We start from the raw sequence: 22,594 nt of genomic DNA on the forward strand, positions 1-22,594 counted from the left end.
ATACGCACAAATGCAGGCCTCTCCTGGTTGCTGCCCAGGGTCTGATGATCCCTCCCCTCCCACAGAAGATGACTGAGCAGCCAGAGAAGGGATTGGGGCTCTTCCTCGAGAGAGCCTGTAAACCAGGGACCAGGGACAGGGCAAGGTGAGAGTTCGCCTGGCGGTGTCGCTGCACAGTGGGCGGAGATAGAGCACCCCACCAATGTTTCCTGCTTGTGAGCATCCTGGCTGAGGCTTGTCCCTTTCAAGGACAGACTGGGCTTTAGGAAGAGAGAGATGCCATGAAAGATCATGGTTTCAGGTGAAGGCCGGCAAGCTTGGGCACTGATGCTCTTTGGACCAGTGGGCGGGTGGAACTGGGCCAAGGATGGCAGCACCTGGTGCCTTTGTGCCTGTCCCACGTCCTCCCCAGGACACTGCGGGGGTCGGAGCATGGGCAGGGCCCTCGGCAGGGCCCTCACTGGCCTGATGGCCACTCCCATCTGGGGCCTCCCACGGGTTGGCAGTGATGGACACACCTGGTGACAGGAGTCCTGAGGAGCAGAGAGGAGGAGTAGCCCGGTGCGAGGGGGGTCTGGACGCTGTCCAGCCCAGCTCAGCCTCTTGCTCCCAGGCTGGGCCTCACCAGGGAAGAGGCTGTCCTTGATGTTCAGGAGGTTTGGGGAGGGGGCTCTGAGGTCAGGGAGGAAGGCTTGGCGTGGCTGGAGCCCTGGCCCAACCTAGGCAGTGGGGGGCTGAGTCTCACTGCCAATAGCCCGCAGGGCAGGCAGCCGTGGGGCATGACAATGAGGATATGCACGGTGTGATGGCACAGCTCATCACTAGGGGGGTTCCGGACAGCCTGCCATCCTGGGCACAGCCCCTGAATGACCTCCAGCTGCCCCCAGACCCTGCGGGGGTGTGTGTGTCTGTCCATCTGTCCTGGGGGGGGGAGCTGGCCCACGTGGTGTGAGCGCTGCCACTCCCACCCCCAAGAGGAGCATGTGGACTGCGCTCTGCGGGATTCCTGGGTAGAATGTGGCTGAGTCAACACTAATGGATTTGGGAGAAAACTTTCCAGCCCCTCGGAGGTTTGCAAGCAGGAAAATAATAGCGGAGGTGTCCCAACACGATCTTGGTATCAATTGCGTTATCCTAAAAGTTTATGGAATGCATAAGTGGAATTAATACCTTTTACTGGCCCCAGAGCAATTATACATATTTAAAGCCAAGGGAAGAGTTCTAACACTGTTTATTGTGCGGATGAAACAGGGATTATTAAGGGGAAACGAGAGCACTCAGGGAGAAATTGCAGCAAGCGCTTGCCGTGTGGGAAGCTCTGCAGGGCAGGGACGAGCTTCCTGCAGGCTGGCCCTGGCTGGGGTCGGCGGCCCAGGCTCACGGCCTGAGGTGGGGGTCGCCTCTTCTCCCTCCATCCTCTCGGCAGCTGGGGAGCCCCTGGGCCTGGAGGTCACAGAACTTGTCCTCAGGGATCCTGAGTCGCTGGGTCCTGGCTCATCCAGCCGGGATGGTCCCAGGAGCTGAGGGGTGCTCCCAGGGCACCCCACCCCTTACCCCCAGGGTTCTTATAGGGCACATGAGGGAGAGCCCCCTTGGGGATGGGTCGATTCCACAGGTTTGGGGCTGTGGGTGGGGCATGACATAACTGATGTTTTAGGAAGAATCATCTGTTTTCTGGGACTTGTTTCCAGAACGGAGATATCCGTGGACCCTGGAGTGTCTGGTTAGTCATCTGGACAGTGACGTTGCAGAGCCCCCACGGGGCTGACCGTGCCCTGATTACCCCGGGTGCATGACCAAGTGTCACCCTCCCAGCAGCCTTGTTGTAGGCTCTCATGTTCTCCCCACTTTACAGATGAGGAAACTGGGGCTCGTAGAGGGCAGGTCCCTGCTCAGAGTCACCCGTCAGCAAAGGGCAGAGCCGGGATCTCGCCCCAGCAGCCTGACCCCGGGCTTTTGTCACGCAGCTTGTTGGGGGAGCGGCCTGTGCATACCCTTGGGGCACGTCACTGGCGGCCTTCTCCCAGCTGAGGGGCAGGGAGCCCCCAGGCCCCCAGAGAACCAGGGGGTAGGGGGGCTGACCTCGCAGAGGTCCAGGGCCTGCCTGTGGGGGAGGGAGCACCCGGGGCCCAGCGAGCTGCAATGACTGTCTGCCAGTGAGCAAGTGACAGCTGTGTCCGCCTTCACTGCCTGTTCTTATTGAGAAACCAAAACTCCTCAAGAGCACTTTATAATCAGAATGCTCCCGGGCTGACCAGCCTCAGAGGTAAAGGTAGCGACACACCAGGAGGAGGCCAGCTGGGCCTGGGACCGGCCCCTCCTTGCCTCTTCCAGGCCTGCTGCCCCCACATCCCCCACTCCCATTAGCCCCTCTTTATAGGTGGGAAAGCGAGGTCCCACCCCAGCTTCTCCTGGAACCAGTGCTGTAGCCTCAACGGGGTCCCGGACCCTGGGCCATGTGGGACTCTGGGCGAGGGTCACAGCTGAGCAGTGAGTGGGGGCTTGGTGGTGTTCAGTTGTGGGGAAAATCTGCTTTGGGGTTTTTCTCAGATCCCAAACTTGGAAGCCCAGCTTGAGTCCATGGATCCCAGCCCCCAGAATTCCAGTGGCATGGCCCTAGAGGCCTGGCGCAGAGGCCTGCTGGTCCAGCCCTGGCCTCCAGGTGGAGAAGCCCCTTGGCCACATCTGGGCATTCTGTCCATTTGCCCAAGCAGTCTCAGGATGAGGGGAGAGGGAGAAATTCTAGAGTGTCAGAGCTGGAAAGAAAAGTGCCTCCCCTGAGGGGCGGCAGGTCAGGCTGAGCAGCCACAAGCTGGGACTCCGACAGGCCAGGCCGCAGGGGCTGTGAGGATGTGGCTTGTTGTTGGGCAGGAAAGCGCCCGTGAAAACGTGAGCAGCTCTCCGGGCTTCCGTGAGGGGAAGGTCAGAGGTTGATGGGAGGGATCCACCATGGCCCTCCTCCACCGCTGCCATGAACCCCATCTCCCTCCTCCTCCCTCCTCCACGGCATCCCCGTATGCAGGGTAGGCCTAGCGGTGCCTCCAGGGCCTCGGGGAGGATGACCTGGGGCAGTGCCGGGTGCCGACCTGGTGTCAGGAGCCACGAATCTGCAGGGTCAGACGTTTGGAGGCCAGCGCCCTCCCTGCCCCAGGTGCTTTGCTGGGTATTTACAGGTCCAGCAAAAACTTTGATTCCATCCAACTGGAATTAAAAGCTGAAAATGACCACCCCCACATGTCCAGGGTGGGCCAGTCCCCGAGCCCACTGGGGACGCCGTGGGCTCCTCTCCTGCTGGCTGGGAGGAGAGTTTATTTAGCGTGAAGAGACTGCACTCCTGCTTCCCTGCCAGAGGGCGTGTCTTTAACGTGGTCCTCAGCCAGGGACTGAGCTGCAGCGCCCATGCAGGAAGGTCAGAGGCAGGAGGGCCCCATCCACAGGGCTCCGTGCTGGAGCCGATGTGACCTGTGATGGCCCTCCAGAGAGGCCACCCTGAGCATCTGCCACATTTGGGGCCACAGCCCGTCCCCGCTCACTCCATCTCCCCCAGCCGCCTGCAGCTGGTCCAGCTCCCGATCCCCCTCCAGGCCATCAGGAAGCTGCAGGGCACTGGGGGATGGAGCTGGCCCCTCTGTGCCTGCCCGAACCAGACCAGCTCGGTGTCCAGAATGGCATGCCCACAGTCAGAGGCTCCCAGGGCTGTCCTGTGAGCGGAAGGTGCATGCTGACCCCAGCGCCCCGCCCAGGTGGGCTGACTCTTGCAATCACCATGTGTCAAGGCCAATGAGGTCAGGCCAGTTCAGATGGCCACAAGAGAGGTGAGGGTGAGGGTAGTGGGGGCTCCTTCCCCCAGCAGTCAAGGGGGCCCTCCCTGCAGTGGGCAGGGCTGGGCTGGTCGCCAGCCCCCTCACTCTGTCCTGAGCTGGCAGTTCTGTGGTCTGGCCCGCAGCCCTGCTTGCTGGGTCCTTGCCAGAGCGTTTTCTCCATGAGGCCAGCTGGGGGAGACCCGATGCAGGAAGAGATGCCTGCCTTCTCCAGGAGACCAGAACAGACAGGCGCACTCTCTGGCTGGCAGTCAGAAACCAAGTTCACTGGCAGAGGAACCCGTGTTTGGATCTGGCTGAGGCTGAGTGTGGTGCTTCGGACACAGCACCGTTCATGCCCGTGGAGTTGGGGGAGCGGCTGCTGGTGGCAGTTCTGGGGCTCCCTGCATGTGCAGCCCTGCCCCCGAGGACTGAGAACACGTCCTGCTCACCCCTCCATCCCCGAGGTCCCATCCTCAGGGGCCAGAGGAGGCCAGATATTGTGCCTGGGTTACAGAATAAGGACAAGATGGAGGCCCAGGGATCTCTACCCTGCCGGGGCGAGCGGCACTGAGGCCAAGGGCAGGCCGGAGTAAGAGCGATAACAATAGGACCCACCGTGTGCCAGACTCTCTGTCCGACCTTGCCTCCTGGCTTCCCTGGAAGCCCTCCCCTCTTCACTGGGCCCGCCCCATCCTCCATTGCCCAGGTTTCTGGTGTGGGCCTCAGCTCCCTACCCATTGGCGCTCTGGGCCTTCTCTCTGCACAGCAGACCTGGTGCCCGCTGGGCTCTTTCCTGGGTCAGCTGGGTGCACACCTGCTGCCCACCCTCACCCCTGCTCTTAGCCCAGGACGGAAGCCACTGGAGGCGTCCCCTGCTGGCCTGCAGCTTGTGTGGGAGGAGAGGCTGCGCAGGCCCAGGGCCCTGTGCTTCCAGGGCCTGAGGGTTCCAGTGCCTCCTGCTCACCTGCTGGGACCTGGCTGGAGGGTGTTGAGGGGCAGGCTGCCTGGCTCGCGAGTGGTGTCCCTGCCAGGTCCAGGCTCACCTCTCCCCAATGGGCAGTTTCCTGCCCACAGCCTCTGGGGGCTCCACTGGACGGTGGCCAGGGTCACTCGGCACCTGCAAAGTGTGTTTCCACCTCCCTTCCATCCTCCTTGGGGCTCCTGACAAGGGGAGCCGTGGCTGTCCAGCCTGCAGGGGATGTCAGCAGATGCAGCTGTCCCCTCCTCCAGCCAGGAGCTCTTGAGGAATCATGGCAGTCTCATTTATCTGGCACTTCTGCCGGGTCAGGCACTGGCTGCGGCTGTAGGGGCGTCCAGGAGCTCCCTGGAGCCTCCAGCCACCAGACCCGTGGCCAAGGTGGGGTGTTGGCCTTGGGTTTCCTTGTGCGTGGACCCTCACTGCCTTCTGACAGTGGGTGCTCTGAAGCAGGCTGAGGGGATTGTCACAGGTGCCCCCACCCCCTCTCCAGGCTGGTGGCTTCACTGTTATCCTGTCCAGGCCGCCTGACACCTGCAAGAGCCCACCCCTTTCTCCCAGCGGCTCTCCGCTGAGTGAAGACACGAGAAAGGGTCAAGAGGCCCCATGAGGGGGGTGTAGCAGAGTGTCCTTGTGGCTTGTGTCACCTCGGGGGGCCCCTCCTTACCTGGAAGGAGCATAGGAGTCCCTTACTGGCGGGGGGGGGGGGACAGTAACCGGGGGTTGTTGACCTGGGCCCCTGTGAGTTTCGGGGCATTGCTCTGTGAACCCACGTGCTCTATGGATCAGCGCTGAAGCTTTTCTAGGGTGAGAGAGGGTCTGTGGCCGTGGGGAGGTCCTCAAGGGGCCCACAAACCAAGAGAGAAGAGAAATGTGGCTCTGAACACACACACGTGCGCGCGCGCGCACACACACACACACAGTCGCTCGCACGGAAAGCAGATAAAAGTGGGCCATAAAAAAAAATTATTTAAAAAATAAAAGCCCCCACTGCAGGCCCCGTCTCCCAGAATCTGTCGTAACAGATTCACCCAAGCTGGTTAACGGTATTTGCGGTTTGCAAGATGCTACACGTCCTTGGAAAATGACAGACAAGTTATTATCAGCTCTCCACTCGCCTCCTGCCCAAACCTGTCCGTGCCGGGCATCCAGCTGCTGGGGAGCGGGTGCAAGGAAATTAACAGCCACCGCGCCGCGCCTGCCACCCGCCGCCCTCTCACCTGCCACCCCCTCACCAGCCCTGCCAGGCCGGGGCTCCCAGCCAGGCCAGTCTGTCGTGGGCTGGGGGGAGGGGGTGGGTCAGAGGAGAGAGGGGAGGGGGAGGGCAGGGATGGGCATACACCGGTGTCTGGGCACACCGTCTCCTGCAAGCACGAAGGAACACACGCAGCCCGGAGCAGGCAAGTCTAGACGGCTCTGTGTCAACAGCCGAAGATAAATAAGATTTTATCAGCTCAGAATCTGTTGAAACACATCCATCTAGCGGTTCTAGGGAATGAGAGGCGGGAGGGAGGGAGAGAGGAAGCACCTCCACGTGACCTTTTCTGTGGAATAGACAGGACCCAGGAGTCTTCCTCCTTTCTGCCCGCCTTTCCTCAGCACCAAACCCCAAGGCCCAGGAGCTCTGGGAGGAGGGGAGGGAGCTGGGGGATGGCGGGGAGTGCTCACATGCTCCTGGGTTGAGGCCTGGCTCTTCAATATTCCAGGGCTCCTTCATCTCCTGAAGGTCTCACCCCCACGCCCTGCCCCGGGTTTGGCTATCCCAGGCTCCCCTCCTGCCCTGCAGCCCAGCAGCCACCTGTGTGACCACCAGATGGTACCAGGTGTGGGGAAATCTCAGGCATCCCTCCCTCAGGCTGCCCAACAGGGGACAGGCTGGGTATCCATGGGACCAACCCCTTGCCGGGGTGGGGGCCGGCATGGGTGTGTGCCTGCAGGCTCCATGGGCAGGCAGCCAGTTCCCAGCTGGGCTGGGAACACTCCTGTGGGGAATGGAGCCAGGCCCAAAGCCGGCAGTGGCCTTGCCCAGGACGCAGAGGGAGGGATGGGTGCCTTCCTCTCTCCATCCTGAGGCCTGGGCCCCGCTGGCCCCGGTGAGGACCTGCCCGCCCCAGGCCACTCTGCACTCCCAGCCCCAGCCCAGCCCAGAGAGGCAGCGGCGCCCGCGCGGTACCAGGGACAGCTCCCGGCGGCGCCTCCCTGGGGCGGGGCGTCCACACGCACCGCCCCCAACCCCGACCCGGCCGCTGTCGGCGCGAACGTCCCTGCGTTTTCCTTGGGACCTCGGCCTCGGAGTCCAGAAAGCACGAGCACCCACTGGGGCCCCCACCAGACCTGGGCTTCGAGAGAGGGCCCATGCACCGTCCCGCCCAGGCTCAGCCAGGCGCTGCCCTGAGTCCAGTACCTCTGTCTGCCGGTCTGCAAAATGAGTGCAGAGCCCCGGCTGCTGCAGCTGCCCAGGGGAGTGGGAGCCCAGGCTCCCCAGGAGGCGGCTGGTGTGGCTGGGGTGGGGGGTTTTGGAGCGGTGCCCCCACTGTTCAGAGCCAAAGGGGCTATCAGGGAGCTGCGGAGGGGGGGCTGCACACACCTTCGTTCAGCTCTGCCTGGAACCCAGCTCTATCCCTGTAGGCACTTGGCTCAAGAGCCAAGGGAGCTTCCCTCCCAAGCCCCTGCCCCCACCCCCATGTTGTGTTGGGGCTGCCCAGGAATGTGGCCAGCCACAGGCCCCTGTCACTCCTGGGCTGCCCACTCTAGCCCAGCTGAACCTGGGTCCTGCCTTCGTGGGCCTAAAGATCCCATCTCAGGCCATGGGCCCGAGCACAAGGTCAGAGGACTAATGGGGGCCTATGGGTGGTTGGCCCCAGAAGGGGGCTGCAGTGCCTGATGCCCCTGGGGGCCCATTTGGCTCCAGCGCCTCCCCATCTACGGCCTCCGTCTTTGGACAGCTGCCCCTGCTCACACCAGGGGCCAGGAACCATCTCACCTGGAAATGATGTTACCGTAACGCGAGCTGGGTGCCGTTCAAGGGTGTTGTACATAGTAAGTCACGGGCCCACCAGCCGAGCCACGGAGAGGTTTGTCCAGAAGTTTAAGGCACCCATCTGCCAGATGCCAAAGCCGGACCTGGGACGCAGTGGGCAGACCTCAAAGGCCGTTGTCCTCTTGCCAACCCCTCCTCCTGTTAGGCCTGTTTCACAGGGTGTCTGTCACCCAGCGACAGAAGCAGGCCCCTCTCTGAGGGTCCTCTGCATGCCCCCTCCCCAGCCCCAGGCCACCTCACCCATTGGACACCTCCACAGGCATGCCCGGGTCCCCTGCAGGGGAAGGGGACACCCTCCAGAATCCACCAGCTGCTGCGGAAGGGCCTGATCCCACTGGCCATCGGCTGAGGCCAGTCAGCGCCCAGGGTTGGGTGGCTTTCAGGGGTGAGCCTCCAGTAAGTCTAGATTCTTCTGGGGGCTGCAGGGGCTCTCAGCCCACTTTCCTTAGTGAGCTTAGAGCCTGGCAAACAAGAGGTGCTCAACGAATGCTTGCTGAGTGGATGGTTCTCTGTGTCCTTGACTAGCCACAATGTCACTAGTTGTGTTCAGGTCCCTGCAGGCCAGCCGAGGCCCACCATCCCCTGTGGGGGCCTCCTCCACCAGGAAGCCACCTTGGGTGACCCTGCTCACCCTGATCCTCTCAGAGCACCTCCGTGATGCCCACCAGGCAGTTCCCTGCCTGAGACTAATTGCACACTTGTCTCTGAGTCAGAGACCTGTTCTGAAGCCTCGCTTGTGGGTGGACAAGAGAGCTGGGTACTAAACTGGCACCTAGTGTTTACTTGGGGCTGGGGCATCCTTTGTGCTCTGTGAGCTTCGCTTCACTCCACCTGCATCTCCTGGGGAGGGGCCACAGGAAGTATGGAGTCAACATGCATTGATTGAGTACCAACTGCACACCTCCATCTGCTGCGTAAGAGAGGAGGGGATAGGGCGGCTCTACCTTCCTCCAGTGCCTGAACTCCGGGGGAAATGTGTGCTCTGCACACAGGAGGCACTCTGTAAATGCTCAACAAGGGGCAGCTTGCTGTGCAGGCTTCCCCGGACCTTGGAGAAGCCTGGTAACCTCTTCTCCAATTGCTGCCCTGTGCCCCTCTCTCCTGCCCTGGCACTGGCACTGAGATGAGCCCGCCCTCACCTGGCTCACCCGGCCGCCTCCTTCCATCCCCAGCCCACAAAGATAGAGACCACACTGCAGTGTGCCGGCTTGAGGCGGGGCCTTTCTCCAAGAAACCAGAGCCTGGACACAGCAGAGGTCAGGCCGAGAGCCGGTCTGAGTCTCATGGGCACCCAGTTTATCCCCCAAACCAGGGCTTTAGGGAGTGAAGGGGCGACATTTGTACTGATGGGGACACTGGAGGTCAGCAGTCACCCCCAGGGAAGCAGGACTGACCCCCACAACAACAAGCAGATTGCCTGCCCCTGCCAGGGGGCTCCTGAACCTATGTGGGTGCTGGTGGCCACTCGCCCTGCAAAGGTGTTTTCTGCTTTTCTAAACAGTGCCCACCCGCAGGGCTGTGCAGGATGATTCTTTCCTGTGTTTTAAATAGGACTGGGGATGCTGCTTTCTGCCTGAGGTGGGGGTCCCAGGCTGTCCTGGGCACCAGAGACCCCAGGTGGATGGGGCACCTGGGAGGGGGCAAGCCCAGTGGGCAGCCAATTCCCATCTGTGATGGGGGGCAGAGGGGGGCTCGTCTTAAAGTCAGCATCGAAGGAAAGTTGGGCAGAGTCTCAATGCCCTGAGGATGCCACTAGGGAGACCCCAGCCCACGTGTCCCCCGAGTCCCCTCGGACCGCACCCCAGGGACTGGGAGGCATTTCTGGCTGGGTTCCAGAGGAGGGACGGTTCTGGGGACCTCTTGCTTGAGGGCTCAGGGTCAGCTCCATCTCCTGGGACCCTTCTCTCGCTGCTCGTGCACTTGAACTTGCTGAGGGTATGAGGCCCTGAGGGTCTACTGTGTTCCCTGATGGCCAGAGAAGCAGTGCTGGTGGCTGGTGGGGGCCTTACGTTTGTGGAGGTGGGGTGTCAGGGCCCCCCTTCCTTGGCAAAGGTGGGCTGAGACCTGCTCCTTCCTTGTTCTGCCATCAGCTCCCTGTCTCCGGCCTCAGTTTCCCCAACTGTACCATGGGGTGCAATGGGCACACTCCGGGGCTTTGTGGTTGGAGTAACTCCAAGTCCCCACTGTCCCTGGGGAAAGGGGCATGAGGTGCCCCGGGTGGGTCCCCAGGAGCCAATCATTGGGAAATTGGCCAGCTTAGAAACGAGTGGGCACCCCTGTGGTCACCAGCAGGGTCACCTTTGGACTCATGAGAGCCAGCCTAGGTCCTCAGGTGGGCCACCTGGACCCCTGGGCGCCAGCCCTGGAGGTCCCTGCTGGGGTCAGGAAGGGCACCATCCGATCCTCTGTGGAGCAGGGTGCAGGCAGGGGGTACTGGGACTGCGTGGTCAGAGGGCTCCCCACCCAGTGGCCAAAACCAAGCCACAGAGCTTAGCCCCTCAGACTCCATGTTCCAGGGAGCTCCCTCCCGAAGCTCGAGGGCATAGGGGTACCGGGCTCATCCGAAAACCACACGTTTCCTCTGCACAAATGCCAGAAAGGCCTAACTCTGGACTTTCAAAAACTGAGTCTCGTCGCTGCATGCCCCCCACTTCAAACCACTGCGGGCCGGGGGCTTAAGGTCCCCAGCAGGGAGAGCCGGGCTTGACTCGGGGGACCTGGCTCCCAGGCCCCACTCTCCAGCAGCTCCTTCTCGCTTTCCTGGCCTTTACTGTCCTTATCCAAAAGGTGGATGCAGTGGCATCTACCTCTCCAGCCAGTGGGATCCAGATAGAAAGCCGCAGATCCAGAGTGCCACAGCGGGCTCTTGGGGCAGCTGCTCTCACTGCCCCTGGAGGGCGCCGGGGGCACTTTGAAGAAAGGACGCCTGGAGGCGCTTGGCAGAGGGGAGGGGCGCACACATGGAGGCCATCATCAGAGAGCTTGGGAAGGGGCTCCTGACAGCCGGTGGACAGCCAGGCGCTCCTGGAGAGGCACAGCCAGGGAGGGTATACAGTTGGGACTCCTGGCCTCAACCTGGCTCCCCCTGCAGTACTCGCCGCTGTTGAAGAAGCTCTACTGCCAAATCGCCAAGACATGCCCCATCCAGATCAAGGTGTCCACCCCGCCGCCTCCGGGCACTGCCATCCGCGCCATGCCCGTCTACAAGAAGGCAGAGCACGTGACCGAGGTCGTGAAGCGCTGCCCCAACCACGAGCTTGGGCGGGACTTCAACGAAGGTGAGGCCCCAGGCCCCATGCCCGGAGGCCAGGGTGCCCCAGTGGGAAGGGGAGGGCTGGCCCAGGGCATCCTACAGGAGATAGCAGGGGCCAGTGGGAGGGGCTGACGGGGTGGGCTCAGCTTTTCCCCAGCCCTATTTCCTCCCAGCTCTGCCTGGGGTGCCGGTGCCCACAGGAGAAGGGGAGCAGGGCTGCTGGCCAGGCACCCCGAGGGCACGAGGGCTGCCGGCGGCCTGAGCCCCACCTGGGAAGTCCCCAGGGCCAGGCCTTGTGGTCCCGTCTGCTGCGATGCGCCCAGCCCAGGGGTGACAGGACCCAGGCTGGGCACCTCTCTGAAGCGGTCTCCCCTCCCGGCAGGACAGTCTGCCCCAGCCAGCCACCTCATCCGCGTGGAGGGCAACAACCTCTCGCAGTATGTGGACGACCCCGTCACCGGCCGGCAGAGCGTCATGGTACCCTACGAGCCCCCACAGGTAGGCCAGAGCCAGGCTGCAGCGGAACCCCCACCGCCCCCACCCCCCAGCAGAGACCGCTCGGCTCGTGTCACTTCAGTCGGCCGATCTGTTTGTCCCGAGTATCTCCAAGTTCAGTCTGTTCAGGGGAGGTCCCCGCTGGTTTCTGACCACCCACCGTGCCCTCGGCCCCCTCTGGGCTTCAGCGTCCCCAGCTACCGTGGGGGGTGGGCCTGACAACACCTGAGCCTCAGCCCTGTGCTTCCGTCCCCTCTTCCCGCTGTCCATTCCCCACAGGCTAGTCCGGCCTGGGGCTCTGGGGTTTGGAGGGGCCGAGGCCTGGAGGACTGGAGATGGCCGGGTGGAGTGCGAGGGTGAGGAGGGGCAGCAGAGAGAACCACAGTCAGGGGCATGGGGGTGCAGGGCCTCGAGGTGGGGGTGCTGCAGGAGGTGGGCAGGGGCAAAAAGACCCTGAGGGTCTGACTTGGACCTAAGGGCAGCAGAAGGTTCTGGGGCTGGTGTGGGAGCCCAGCTGGAATGAAAAGCTGGGAGTGGAAAGAAGTAGGGGTAGAGGGGCTGAGGGGTGATGGTGGGATGGGGGCCAGTACGAGGGGTGGAGAGCAGGTCCCAGCTCTGGGCCCTGTGGGCCATGCTTTCCAGGGTGGGGCGGTGACAGCAAGCCCCCACCTTTCCTCTGTCTGGGTTTGAGGCCAGTCCCCTAGACCTCCAAAGCTGTACCCAGCCCCCCACCCCCTGTACCTGGTCCCCACCCCGTACTTGGTCCCCATCCCTATACGTGGTCCCCATCCCTGTACCTGCTCCCCACCTCTGTACCTGCTCCCCATCCCTGTGCCTGGCTCCCAGGCCCCGCCAGGCACCCTCCCAAGGTCCCCTAAGAGCAGCCTTTATGTCCGTGGGCCCAGGGCCCTCCCTCCCCCGTGCCCCGCCCTCACCTGCCAAATCTGCCCAGGAAAGCAGGGCTCTCCCGCCCCCTGGTGGCTGCCATGTGCTAGCAGTTTTGTGAAAGGCCAGGTTTTCCCAAGCCAGTGACTGGCTTTTAGATCCTGACCCCGGGAGACCATGACAACCACCCATTTTGTGGTCCCAGGTGGTCAGGAGTCCTGGGTTCATGACTCAGCACTACAAACTCCCTGGGAAATGGGCGTGTGTGCTAGGGGTGGGGGTCCCCCCAGACTGCTACAGTCCCTCTCTCTGCCAGAGCAGCCGTGCATCCTTCTGCCCAGAAGAGCCCCCAGCATGGAAAACACACACCTGTGCCCACAGAGGCCTGTGCACACACCCGCTCATACCCACCCTCCAGGGCCTGACCTCCAACCTGTGTCAGGGGAGATGGCTGGGGCAACCAGACCACAGCACTCTGTGCCTCCCAAGAGCAGATACCAGGTCCAAGCTCACTTGGCACCCAGAGCCAGCACAGTGCCTGGCACTCAGTGTGCTGCATGAATGGATTAGATGGGTGGGTGGGTGGTGAATGGATTAGATGGGTGGGTGGGTGGTGAATGGATAGATGGGTAGGTGGGTGGTGAATGGATTAGATGGGTGGGTGGGTGATGAATGGATAGATGGTTGGATGGATGGTAGGTGGATGTGGATGGGTGGATAGATGGCGGGTGGATGGATGGCAAAGGACCACAGAGCAGGGCCCAGTTCCCACAAGCCTACCCAGAGCCGGCACTAAATATGAGGGATGGGTGGTTTGAGGCCCAGGAGCCCCCACCTTAGTGAGTTGGGGCCTGCTTGCTGACCCCTGCCTCCCCTGTGTGTAGGTGGGGACGGAATTCACCACCATCCTGTACAACTTCATGTGCAACAGCAGCTGCGTGGGGGGCATGAACCGGCGGCCCATCCTCATCATCATCACCCTGGAGACCCGGGAGTGCGTCTGCCGGCACACGGGGGCGGGCAGAGCAGGGACTTGAGCCAGGGCTGCTGGTCGGCATGGACACAGGGAGGCCCAGGACAAAGAGTGGTGCCTGGAGGAGGACTCTGAAGGCCATGTAGCTGGGAGGGAGGGACCTCCCCTGGCTGCAGGGGCTGCTTGGGTGGGAGCTGGGCCTTGGGAGGGAGGCAGGGGACCTGGTGTCCCAGAGCAGCTGGGTGCTTAGCCGTGACCCCTCGGCCCATCAAGGCCAGTCCGTGGGGTCCAAGGTGGGTGGGGAGGGTGGGCAGGGCTGGGGTGGGCTCCGAAGCTCACGGTTCTGGCTGTGCCCCTCGACAGTGGACAGGTGCTGGGCCGCCGGTCCTTCGAGGGCCGCATCTGTGCCTGTCCTGGCCGAGACCGCAAAGCTGATGAGGACCACTATCGCGAGCAGCAGGCCCTGAACGAGAGCGCCGCCAAGAACGGGGCTGCCAGCAAGCGGGGTGAGCAGGGCTCCGGGCCAGGGCGCGGAGGGCAACCCCAGAATGTTAGAGCCGGGCCACCCTGCAGGATGGGGCTGGACCTGCCTCAGGTGAAAGCTGGCAGGGCGCAGTGCAAGCCTGTGTCCAGGGGTCAGAGCCAGCCCCGCCCATGTGGCCACCCCAGGTCCAGCTCCATCCAGCATGGGCAGCTGCTCCGCATTTGCTCATCCGAGTGGGTTACGGTCTCTGGGCCTGTCCAGGAGGTGCACACACACGAGGGCTGGCTCCGGGCGTGGCGGGTGTCCTGTTGTTTTTGCCTGCATTGGCCCGCCGCCTCCTCGCGCGCTCACAAAGCCTTCCCCGCCTTGCCTTCCAGCCTTCAAGCAGAGCCCCCCTGCCATCCCTGCCCTGGGCACCAACATGAAGAAGAGGCGGCATGGGGACGAGGACATGTACTACATGCACGTGAGTGTCCTGTGTCTGTGGAGCCCAGGCTGGGGCAGCTGGGGAGGAGACCCAGGGGCCACTGGGGAGGCAGGAGGGACCCCGGTCACCCTGAGAGCTGGGACCCCAGGATCTGCAGGCAGCAGGGCCGTGAAAGGAGAACCAGGTCACAGAAAGCCAGACCAGACAGGGCCAGACGGCAGGGAGACCTGGGTCCGCGGAGTTGGGGACTCTGCGTGACACAACTCCAAACACCCGAAGCCTCGCTGTAGATATGACATGTGGGGTGACACAGATCCCCAAGGGGAAGTGCATGAGGAATCCCATAGCCCCAAAGTCTGGCAGGCCACGTCATTGTAACCCGAATTGACACAACTGTCCGATGACGTGACCACTCCAGGTGGTGACAAAATCACCCATGTGCTTTGCTGGGACTGCGCTTCCCTTGTGTGGGCTTGTCGTTTTTCGAGTTTTTCAGGAATGAGTCCCTCGTTCTAAAAGCCTTGTATTTGTTGAGTGCCCCCCAGCACCCCAAGTGTGCTAAGTGCTGGGGAGCAAGGGGGGAAGGCGGGGTGAAGGCTCAGGGGCAGGAAGCGGTGGACAGCAGGGACCTGGCCACCTGCTCCTGGGGAGGGGGAAGGAAGGGGTGAGGACCCCCAGCCTGCAGGGTGCCAGGGAACCCTGCGAGAGAAGAGATGCTTCACTGCAAGCCCAGGGTCCCCCTGAGGCTCCCACCAGGGGTCAGAGGCCAGGAGGAGTCTCACAGGCACCTGGGCAGAGGGTCCGCCTTGCTGTGCTCAGGTGCGGGGCCGGGAGAACTTTGAGATCCTGATGAAGGTCAAGGAGAGTCTGGAGCTGATGGAGCTGGTGCCGCAGCACCTGGTCGACTCCTATCGGCAGCAGCAGCAGCAGCTCCTGCAGAGGCCGTGAGTGCCGCCCCCTCCCGCCCTGGGGTCCACCCCATCCTGCCTAACTGCCTAGGTGGGTGCGTGGGACCAGTTCCATGCAGCGGGGAAAATGGCAGCAGCACCAGAAGTCCCTCCCAAAAGTACAGCTGCCCAGGACAGGCAGCAAGGGCCCCACTTGGCGCCCCCTCCTTTAGGAAGCCTTCCTTGAACCGCAGCAGCCACGGCCATCACTGTGCTTTCTCTCCCACCAACGGGTCCTCCCAAATGTCTGCTGAGTGGAGGATGAGAACAGAGTGGTCAGAGCCATGCCAACCCACCAATAGCGAAGGCTGATTCTAGTGGCACAAGCTGCCCCCACCTCCCTCCCCGCCATTGCTGAGGTCCTGAGGAGGGAGGTGCTGACAGCTCAGCATGGGGTCAGGGTCTCCATGCCCCTGCAGCACGGGCAGTACGTGGAGGTAACTGGAAGGGAAGGAAGCTGCCTGTGCTCTTACCAACACGAGTTGTCGCTTGCCGAGCAGGAGCCACCTGCAGCCCCCGTCCTACGGGCCTGTCCTCTCGCCCATGAGCAAGGTACATGGTGGCGTCAGCAAGCTGCCCTCGGTCAACCAGCTGGTGGGCCAGCCTCCCCCGCACAGCTCGGCAGCCGGGCCCAACCTGGGGCCCATGGGTGAGTCGCTCGGGCAGTGGGGGCCCGGGGGCGGGCTGGGGAAGCTCTGGGCCGCGGGCAGGAAGCAGGGCCACGGCCAGTCCCCTTGTCCATTCTTGGTCTCAGGGACTTCCACGACTTGCGAGCCTCCAGTGGCTTGCAGAGCCTGGGACACGCGGCCCAGCCCCCTTTGACACACCAACTGCCTCTTGCCCAGGCCCTGGGATCCTCAACAACCACGGCCACGCCCTGCCGGCCAATGGTGAGATGAATGGCAGCCACAGCTCCCAGTCCATGGTCTCGGGGTCCCATTGCACCCCACCACCCCCCTACCACGCCGACCCCAGCCTGGTCAGGTATGTGGGCTGCTGCTGTGCCCTGCCACTAACCCACTAACCTGGTAACCCCAGCCGGGTGGGCGGTCTCTGCATGCTGCCGCCTGTCCTGGTGTTTTAACCGCTCTGCCAGCACGCAAACAGACAGAGGCAGAGAAAATGTCAGGAATGAGCATCCTACAGATGCTCGGGGGAAAGCACAGAAAGCCAGGGGCTCCTTGGAGGCTGCGCCTGGGGGTGAGCATGTCCCCAACGCCGTGGCCACCAGCGGGGAGGGGTGGCTAGTGGAGTGGCCAGGAGGCGTCCTTCAAGAGGCAGTGCCCACCTGGCCAGCCGCACAGCCGGCACTTAGAAGTTAATGCTGCTTTATTTCCCAAATCTCTCTGCAGTTTTTTAACAGGATTGGGGTGTCCAAACTGCATCGAGTATTTCACCTCCCAAGGGTTACAGAACATTTACCACCTGCAGAACCTAACGATAGAGGTAACCGCCCCGGCCAGCCCTCGCCCCACTCCGGCAGGCGCGGTGGAGCCCACCCCACAGACCAGCGTGCACAGGGCCCAGTCCAGAGGGCAAAGAGCTCTCCCTTCCTTTTGGGGCAGCCGCTCTGTCTCCTGTTCTCGCCCGTGTGAGGGGAGGCTGAGAAATCTGGAAAACCTTTCTTCCCACAAATGAGACCAATCTTTATCCTCACATCTGACTTCCGTGCTGAAGTCAGCTCACAAGTGGTAGGCAGGTTCAGTTGTGCAGGTAGCAGGCTGGACAGGCCTCCCACCCGGGGCTCCAGCAGCTGGACCACTCATTTGGACTTGAGAGTCTTCTCTCATGCCCAAATCTTTGGCATCAGTGGCCAGGCTGCCTTTGATTTGGGGAGATGGGCTATTTCCAAGGCACAAAGAATTGTAGACGGCAAAGACCAGGAGGGCTTCAGAGCTGGTCTAGTTCAGCACCATTTGCATGGGGAGAAACTGAGGCCCAAGGAAGACAAGAAACACCCCACTCACCGTACAGACATGGCTGAGTGTCCTGGGTTCAGGATGTGGGGCTAGAAGGATCCAGGGCATCACAGCCAGACAGCCGTGGTTCATCTTCGAGTTAAACAACAACACGGGCAGCACATCCCTCCTCAACTGTGAGCGACTTGCCTGCTCGTAGCCTGGGGGCTCCTTGAGCCGTAATCCCCTGTTAGCCAAGGGAAGCACTGGCCCAGGAGACACAGCCCTGGGCCCGGATCCCAGGCGGGCTCCAGCTCAGTGGCCCCGGAGCTGGTCCAGGCTGGTCCCCAGCCCAGGGCTATAGGCCAGAGATGCTGGTCTGTCAGATGACCTGCAGCCAGTGGCTCAGAGGGTGGCCATCTGTGTGTCCACTAACGCTCTCTCCCCACCTGTCCCTGGTGACTCCTGCTGGGCTAGCTCAGTGTTAACCCTCGCCTCACCAGCATGATGTGTGGGCTTGGTGTGTGTGTGGAGCAGGGAGGGTGACAGGAGCCACGATGATCTACTCTGGTCCCAAGGGACAGACCAAGGGGTGGCCCTGCCCTGAGGCTAGGTAGCAGGTCCTCCATCTGTCACTGTGACTGTGGTCAGGGCCCCAGGCTCACCCCTACTCTCACACACACTCACACACACACACACACACACACACACCACTTAGTTCTCCTGCCACCTCTGGCTGCCACCTCATCCACAAGAAGGGGATGAGACCAGATCATTGCCCATGAGGTGGGTCCAGCACTGCCCCTCCTTCTAGGCCCCTCAGAGCTGCTCTATTTCCCCCAGACTGTCAAGTACCAGGATGGACTGTGGCCCTCCAGGTCAGGGGGTTCCTGGCCTCCCTCCTGGCCCTCGGCCATGCTCACAGTCGGCCACGCTCACAGTCGGGTCTGCAGGAGCAGGGTGGACCCTCAGACTGACATGCCTGGCAGGAGGGGGAGAGGCAGGGCCTGTGGCTCAGCCTTCTAACGGGGTGGCCGGGCGACCGCTGCTCTTGCAGGACCTCGGGGCCCTGAAGATCCCGGACCAGTACCGGATGACCATCTGGAGGGGCCTGCAGGACCTGAGGCAGGGCCACGACTGCGGGGCGCAGCAGCTGATCCGCTCCAGCAGCAACGCCTCCACCATCTCCATCGGCAGCTCCGGGGAGCTGCAGAGGCAGCGGGTCATGGAGGCCGTGCACTTCCGCGTGCGCCACACCATCACCATCCCCAACCGTGGTGGCCCAGGTGGGGGCTCAGGGCCCGACGAGTGGGCGGACTTTGGCTTCGACCTCCCGGACTGCAAGTCCCGAAAACAGTCCATCAAAGAGGAGTTCACGGAGAGTGAGATCAACTGAGGGGGGCGGGGAGGGTGCAGCCTGGGGGGCCCTGTCTGCTGGCTTCCGGAGGAGCCCACTAGACCTGGTCCCATCTGACCCAATGGGCAGAGCAGAGCATGAGCACCTGCGGCCAGGAGTCCTGAGAAGCCTTGCTCTCTCTCGTCCTTTTTGTCAAAGACTGCCCTGGGAGGCAGGACCTTTGGGCTGTGCCCAGGAAAAGGCAAGGTCCAGCCCCGCGGCCCGCCTTCACTGGCCCCAGGAGATGCCTCCGGCCACTGCAGCCTGCCACGGGCAGTGGGAATGGCCCGTGAGGATGCCTAAGCTTCGCGGAGGGCGTGCTCCGAGGCCCAGCATCATCTGGGCCTCACTCCTCGGCCTCCTTTTCCTTAGGCACTCGCCTGCTCCCGAGCGAGATCCTTCGAAATAAAGGGTCGCCTTTGCTGATGGACTGCCAAAAAGTATTTCTCACTGTCTTTCGGATCTGGGTAGCAATGCGTGGCTCGGTGATTGTTATTTGGGGGTCAATGCTCCAGACTGTGTCTCTGCCCAGGGCTGGGTCCCTCTGCTGAACTTGAGGGTCAGTCTGTCCCTCGCACACTTGACCACTAGTTCAAACCCCAGTGCAGCTGCCTTCCACGTCCTGCCCAAAGCGCACGTCAGCGTTTCACTGGAATTGGAGAAGACTGGGGAGGAGAGCTCTGCCGGGTGCCCAGTCCCTCCTGGGAGGCGAGGAAGCTTCTGGTCAATTGACACCAGCCAAAGCCCATGCCAACGCCGCTGGCCGCAGTGGCCACTCTTCAGTGACCTCAGCATTGACATGGACAGCATGCTCCTCGGACTACTGGAAATTGTTAATATTTGATAAAATGATACCCTTTTCTACATGGTGGGTCAGCTTTTTTTTTTTTTTAACTCACCCTCGACATTCCCTTCAGGATTCAACCTGGCGGCATTCTCAGGCTTCCAGGTTGATGGCAACAAGCTGGGCTAAGAAACCAGAGGGGCAAACCAGGTGGGGGTCCAAACCAGGTGAGAGACCGGCACTGGTTCCCGGATGGCTGGATGGGGACGAAGCCCAGAGCAAGGGCCGCCGAGGAAGGGCCGCCAAGGAAGGGGCAAGGAAAATCCGTCCGCGCCACGGCTCCTTGGCTGGGAAGCTCTGGGCTGGAGCAGCTCCCATCCCCTTGGCTACTTTTGCAGGGTGGGGGTAGGGCAGTGGGCTGCCTTTCTCAGGGTCACAGGGAGAGCCCCTCGCGGGTGAAGGGAGCAGTCGGCAGGAAGGCCCACCCCATGGGGCTCAGGGGCCGGGCTCTGTGCTGGGAGAGGCCCTCGTGTCCTCAAGGGGACAGCACTGCGGCAGGTGGAGGGGTCCAGTCCTCCATGAGGCACCCTAAGGAGGCAGGGGGGATGAGGGAGGCAGCTTTTGCACTGATGGGGCCATTTCGGTCTGCATGGAACCATCTGAGCCTTTGCAGCCAGAGAATTGAGTCCCAGAGCCCGGTGTAGGGCAAGAAACAAGACCAGAGAAATGTGGGCAGTGGGGCATGAAGGAAACCCCTGTTCCAGCAGGTAGGATGAAGGGAATCCTCACTGACACACAAGCGGAGACACCACCTCAGGTGCAGGCTGCCAGGCGCTTTCCAAACACAGCCGGGCCCCCATCCGTTTGCCTGAGGCACGCGTGGCCTTAGTCTTCCCAGGCTGGGCTCTCCTGTCACTAATGTCCCCAGAGAAGCAGGCCAGGGGAGGTATATACACAGCCCTGATCACCCTCTGGGTTTCTTCTTGTTGCCATAAACCACCCAGAAGATGCCCTGCTCTTTGGGGAAGCTAGGAAGGGCTGTCTTCAGGCTGTGTGTTCAGAGAAAGCAAGAGGTCCCGTGCAGGGTCCGTTCAGAAGTCAAGCTCCATCCCCCTCCACACTGAAAATGCCAATTTCTTCCTTAGACTTCCAGGCTCTTTAGGAGGTCGGACATTGGGAGTAGGAAGGGCTGTTAATTGCATTAAAATGGTTCAGAGACTAGCCAGCAGGGGAAGGGAGCCCTCCAGTGGCTCAGAGTCCGTCTAACTCCAGTGAACAAAGCCACAGAGCCAGCTCTGCCTGAAACCCGCTGTCAGGGTTGCCCACAGACCAGGACTTCATCTCAGGAAGAGCGTAAACATCACCAGTCTCTATTTATTTACAAGCAACAATTTGTGCTGACGCAGGTGTCTAGGATAAGGCACCCAGCCCCCCTCCACTGTGCGCTCCGCAGGGACCACCTTTCGAGGTTGTCACAGTGCCCAGGAGGCTCCACCCCGCAGCCAGGGCTGAGAGCCACGCGGTCACAGAGCCAGCTCATCCCGACAGGCAGTGAGCTTTGCCTATCAGCCCAGAGGTGCTCAGCTCTCAGGGGATCTGCAGTCTCCCCAGAGTACACAGCACGCCCAGGCGGCCCCAGTCACAGGGCTACTGCGGGCTGGGCATGGCTGCCCCATCCACGTGTTTCCTCATCTTGCTCTCACAAGGCCCTGGGGTAAGTACACTGTTCTCGCCATTTCCCAGACGAGGAAACTGAGGCACAGGAGGGCTCAGTCCCGTGCCTCAGGCGTCACTGCCAGCTCATGGCGGAGCTGGGCTGGAGTCTGGCACTTGCTCCAGGGCCACGTGCTGGAGCCCCCCAGTTGTCCCCCCTTGTACTGCCTCAGGAGCGCAGGGGCCCACCCCCGACTCCATGGGGTCCACAAACCCAGCTGAGATGCAGCTGAGTTCCCAAGTCTTGAGTGGCTTTGTTTCTTAGGCATGTTCCCCGTCGGCCCTTAGTCTGGCAGGGAATGCCACAAGGGACCCCACCGTGTGCTCCTGGAAAGGGTTAGTGGGAGTTCAACGCTACAGGCACAGGGCGGGCAGAGCCCCCAGCCAATGACAAGGAAGGAGGAAGGGCATCAGACCACGAACAGTGGGCATCCTCCAGTGGGGGCCCCAGGTGCACACAGGCTCCTCAGACCCCCACAAACCTGTGTGAGGAGCTCACACCGAGCTTGCTTTTCTCCCTTTGCTGATGGAGGAGAGAACTAGCTCTGAGGATAACTGAGTAGAAACTTGGTCATCTTGAGGAGAAAATACAAACTGACAAAGCTTTAAGGTGTAAGGTTTTTCCAGCAGTCAAGAGGTGAGAGGTTAGCTGCTCGCTGGGAAATAGCCTGGAGAGCGAGCTGGGCCTGAGGACGCCGCTGTGCTGAGTGACAGCACACCAACACCCGCAGAGTTCAGCAAGAAAGCAGCAGCGAACCAGTCCCTCCCACCTTTCCCCCACACCAATCCATAGCGGGCTTTGGCCGTGTCCAAACATTCACCACCAGGGCTGGGCTGCTGGGAAGTGGCTGTTCCTTGCAGGTTTGGTTGCACAATCGGCAGCCCAGGCCCCCGACACGCACGGATCTGGGACGCAGTGTAACATGTACCTTAGAACAGGGCAGCGTTTCAGCCACACAAACATCTGCTTCTGTTGCGGTCGATTAAAGCACTTCACTGCTTTAAGGTTGGAAAAAAACACCACCCATGTTTTAATGTAATATAATGCTTCTTCGAGCAGTATTAATGGATATATTCCAATGATAATTACTTTTTTTGGTAATGTAATCTCCAGAAAATGTGTTATTTTTTTAGCTGTGTTTTGGTGGGAATTTTTGTTTTTGTAACATAATAAAGCACATGTTCCCATGACTGTCTCTCATGAATACATCAGATCCGACAACAGCACAGACAAACAGGCAGCCCCTGACAGGCAAGGGAAACTGTGGCCTCAGCGGCCTGGCCTGGGCTTCTCCCAAGTGTCCAGTGAGCGCGAGGCACCCGCGGGGCACCCTCTCCCCTGCACCTCGGAGCTGTGTGCTCAGCGCCGACTCGAGTCACAAGAAGGGCCTGTGGGCAGACAGACATGTGGTTCTGTCCGAGCAGAGCCGGCTAACCTCACAGGACTGACCTCGGCCTGGCCATCTCAGGCCTCCTGAAGTGCAGGCCACGACCTCTCATCCAAGCTGCAGGAGGCCCGG

The 22,594-nt window shown here is 61.6% G+C and overlaps 1 protein-coding gene across 1 annotated transcript in view; it reads left to right on the top strand.

The window, feature by feature from the left end:
* Positions 1-19,582, top strand: part of TP73 (tumor protein p73) — a 71,007-nt gene extending 51,425 nt beyond the window's left edge. Inside the window, exons 5-14 of the mRNA XM_058552727.1 lie at positions 10,911-11,097; positions 11,455-11,570; positions 13,337-13,446; positions 13,789-13,931; positions 14,287-14,375; positions 15,156-15,280; positions 15,784-15,932; positions 16,129-16,267; positions 16,636-16,729; positions 18,239-19,582. Of these exons, the coding sequence (XP_058408710.1) occupies positions 10,911-11,097; positions 11,455-11,570; positions 13,337-13,446; positions 13,789-13,931; positions 14,287-14,375; positions 15,156-15,280; positions 15,784-15,932; positions 16,129-16,267; positions 16,636-16,729; positions 18,239-18,577 (1,491 nt within the window). The 3' untranslated portion in view covers positions 18,578-19,582. The remainder of the gene's footprint in view (positions 1-10,910; positions 11,098-11,454; positions 11,571-13,336; positions 13,447-13,788; positions 13,932-14,286; positions 14,376-15,155; positions 15,281-15,783; positions 15,933-16,128; positions 16,268-16,635; positions 16,730-18,238) is intronic.
* Positions 19,583-22,594: the final 3,012 nt, after the last annotated feature.

Source organism: Diceros bicornis, chromosome 13 (genome assembly GCF_020826845.1).
Source record: "Diceros bicornis minor isolate mBicDic1 chromosome 13, mDicBic1.mat.cur, whole genome shotgun sequence".
Lineage (NCBI taxonomy): Eukaryota > Metazoa > Chordata > Mammalia > Perissodactyla > Rhinocerotidae > Diceros > Diceros bicornis.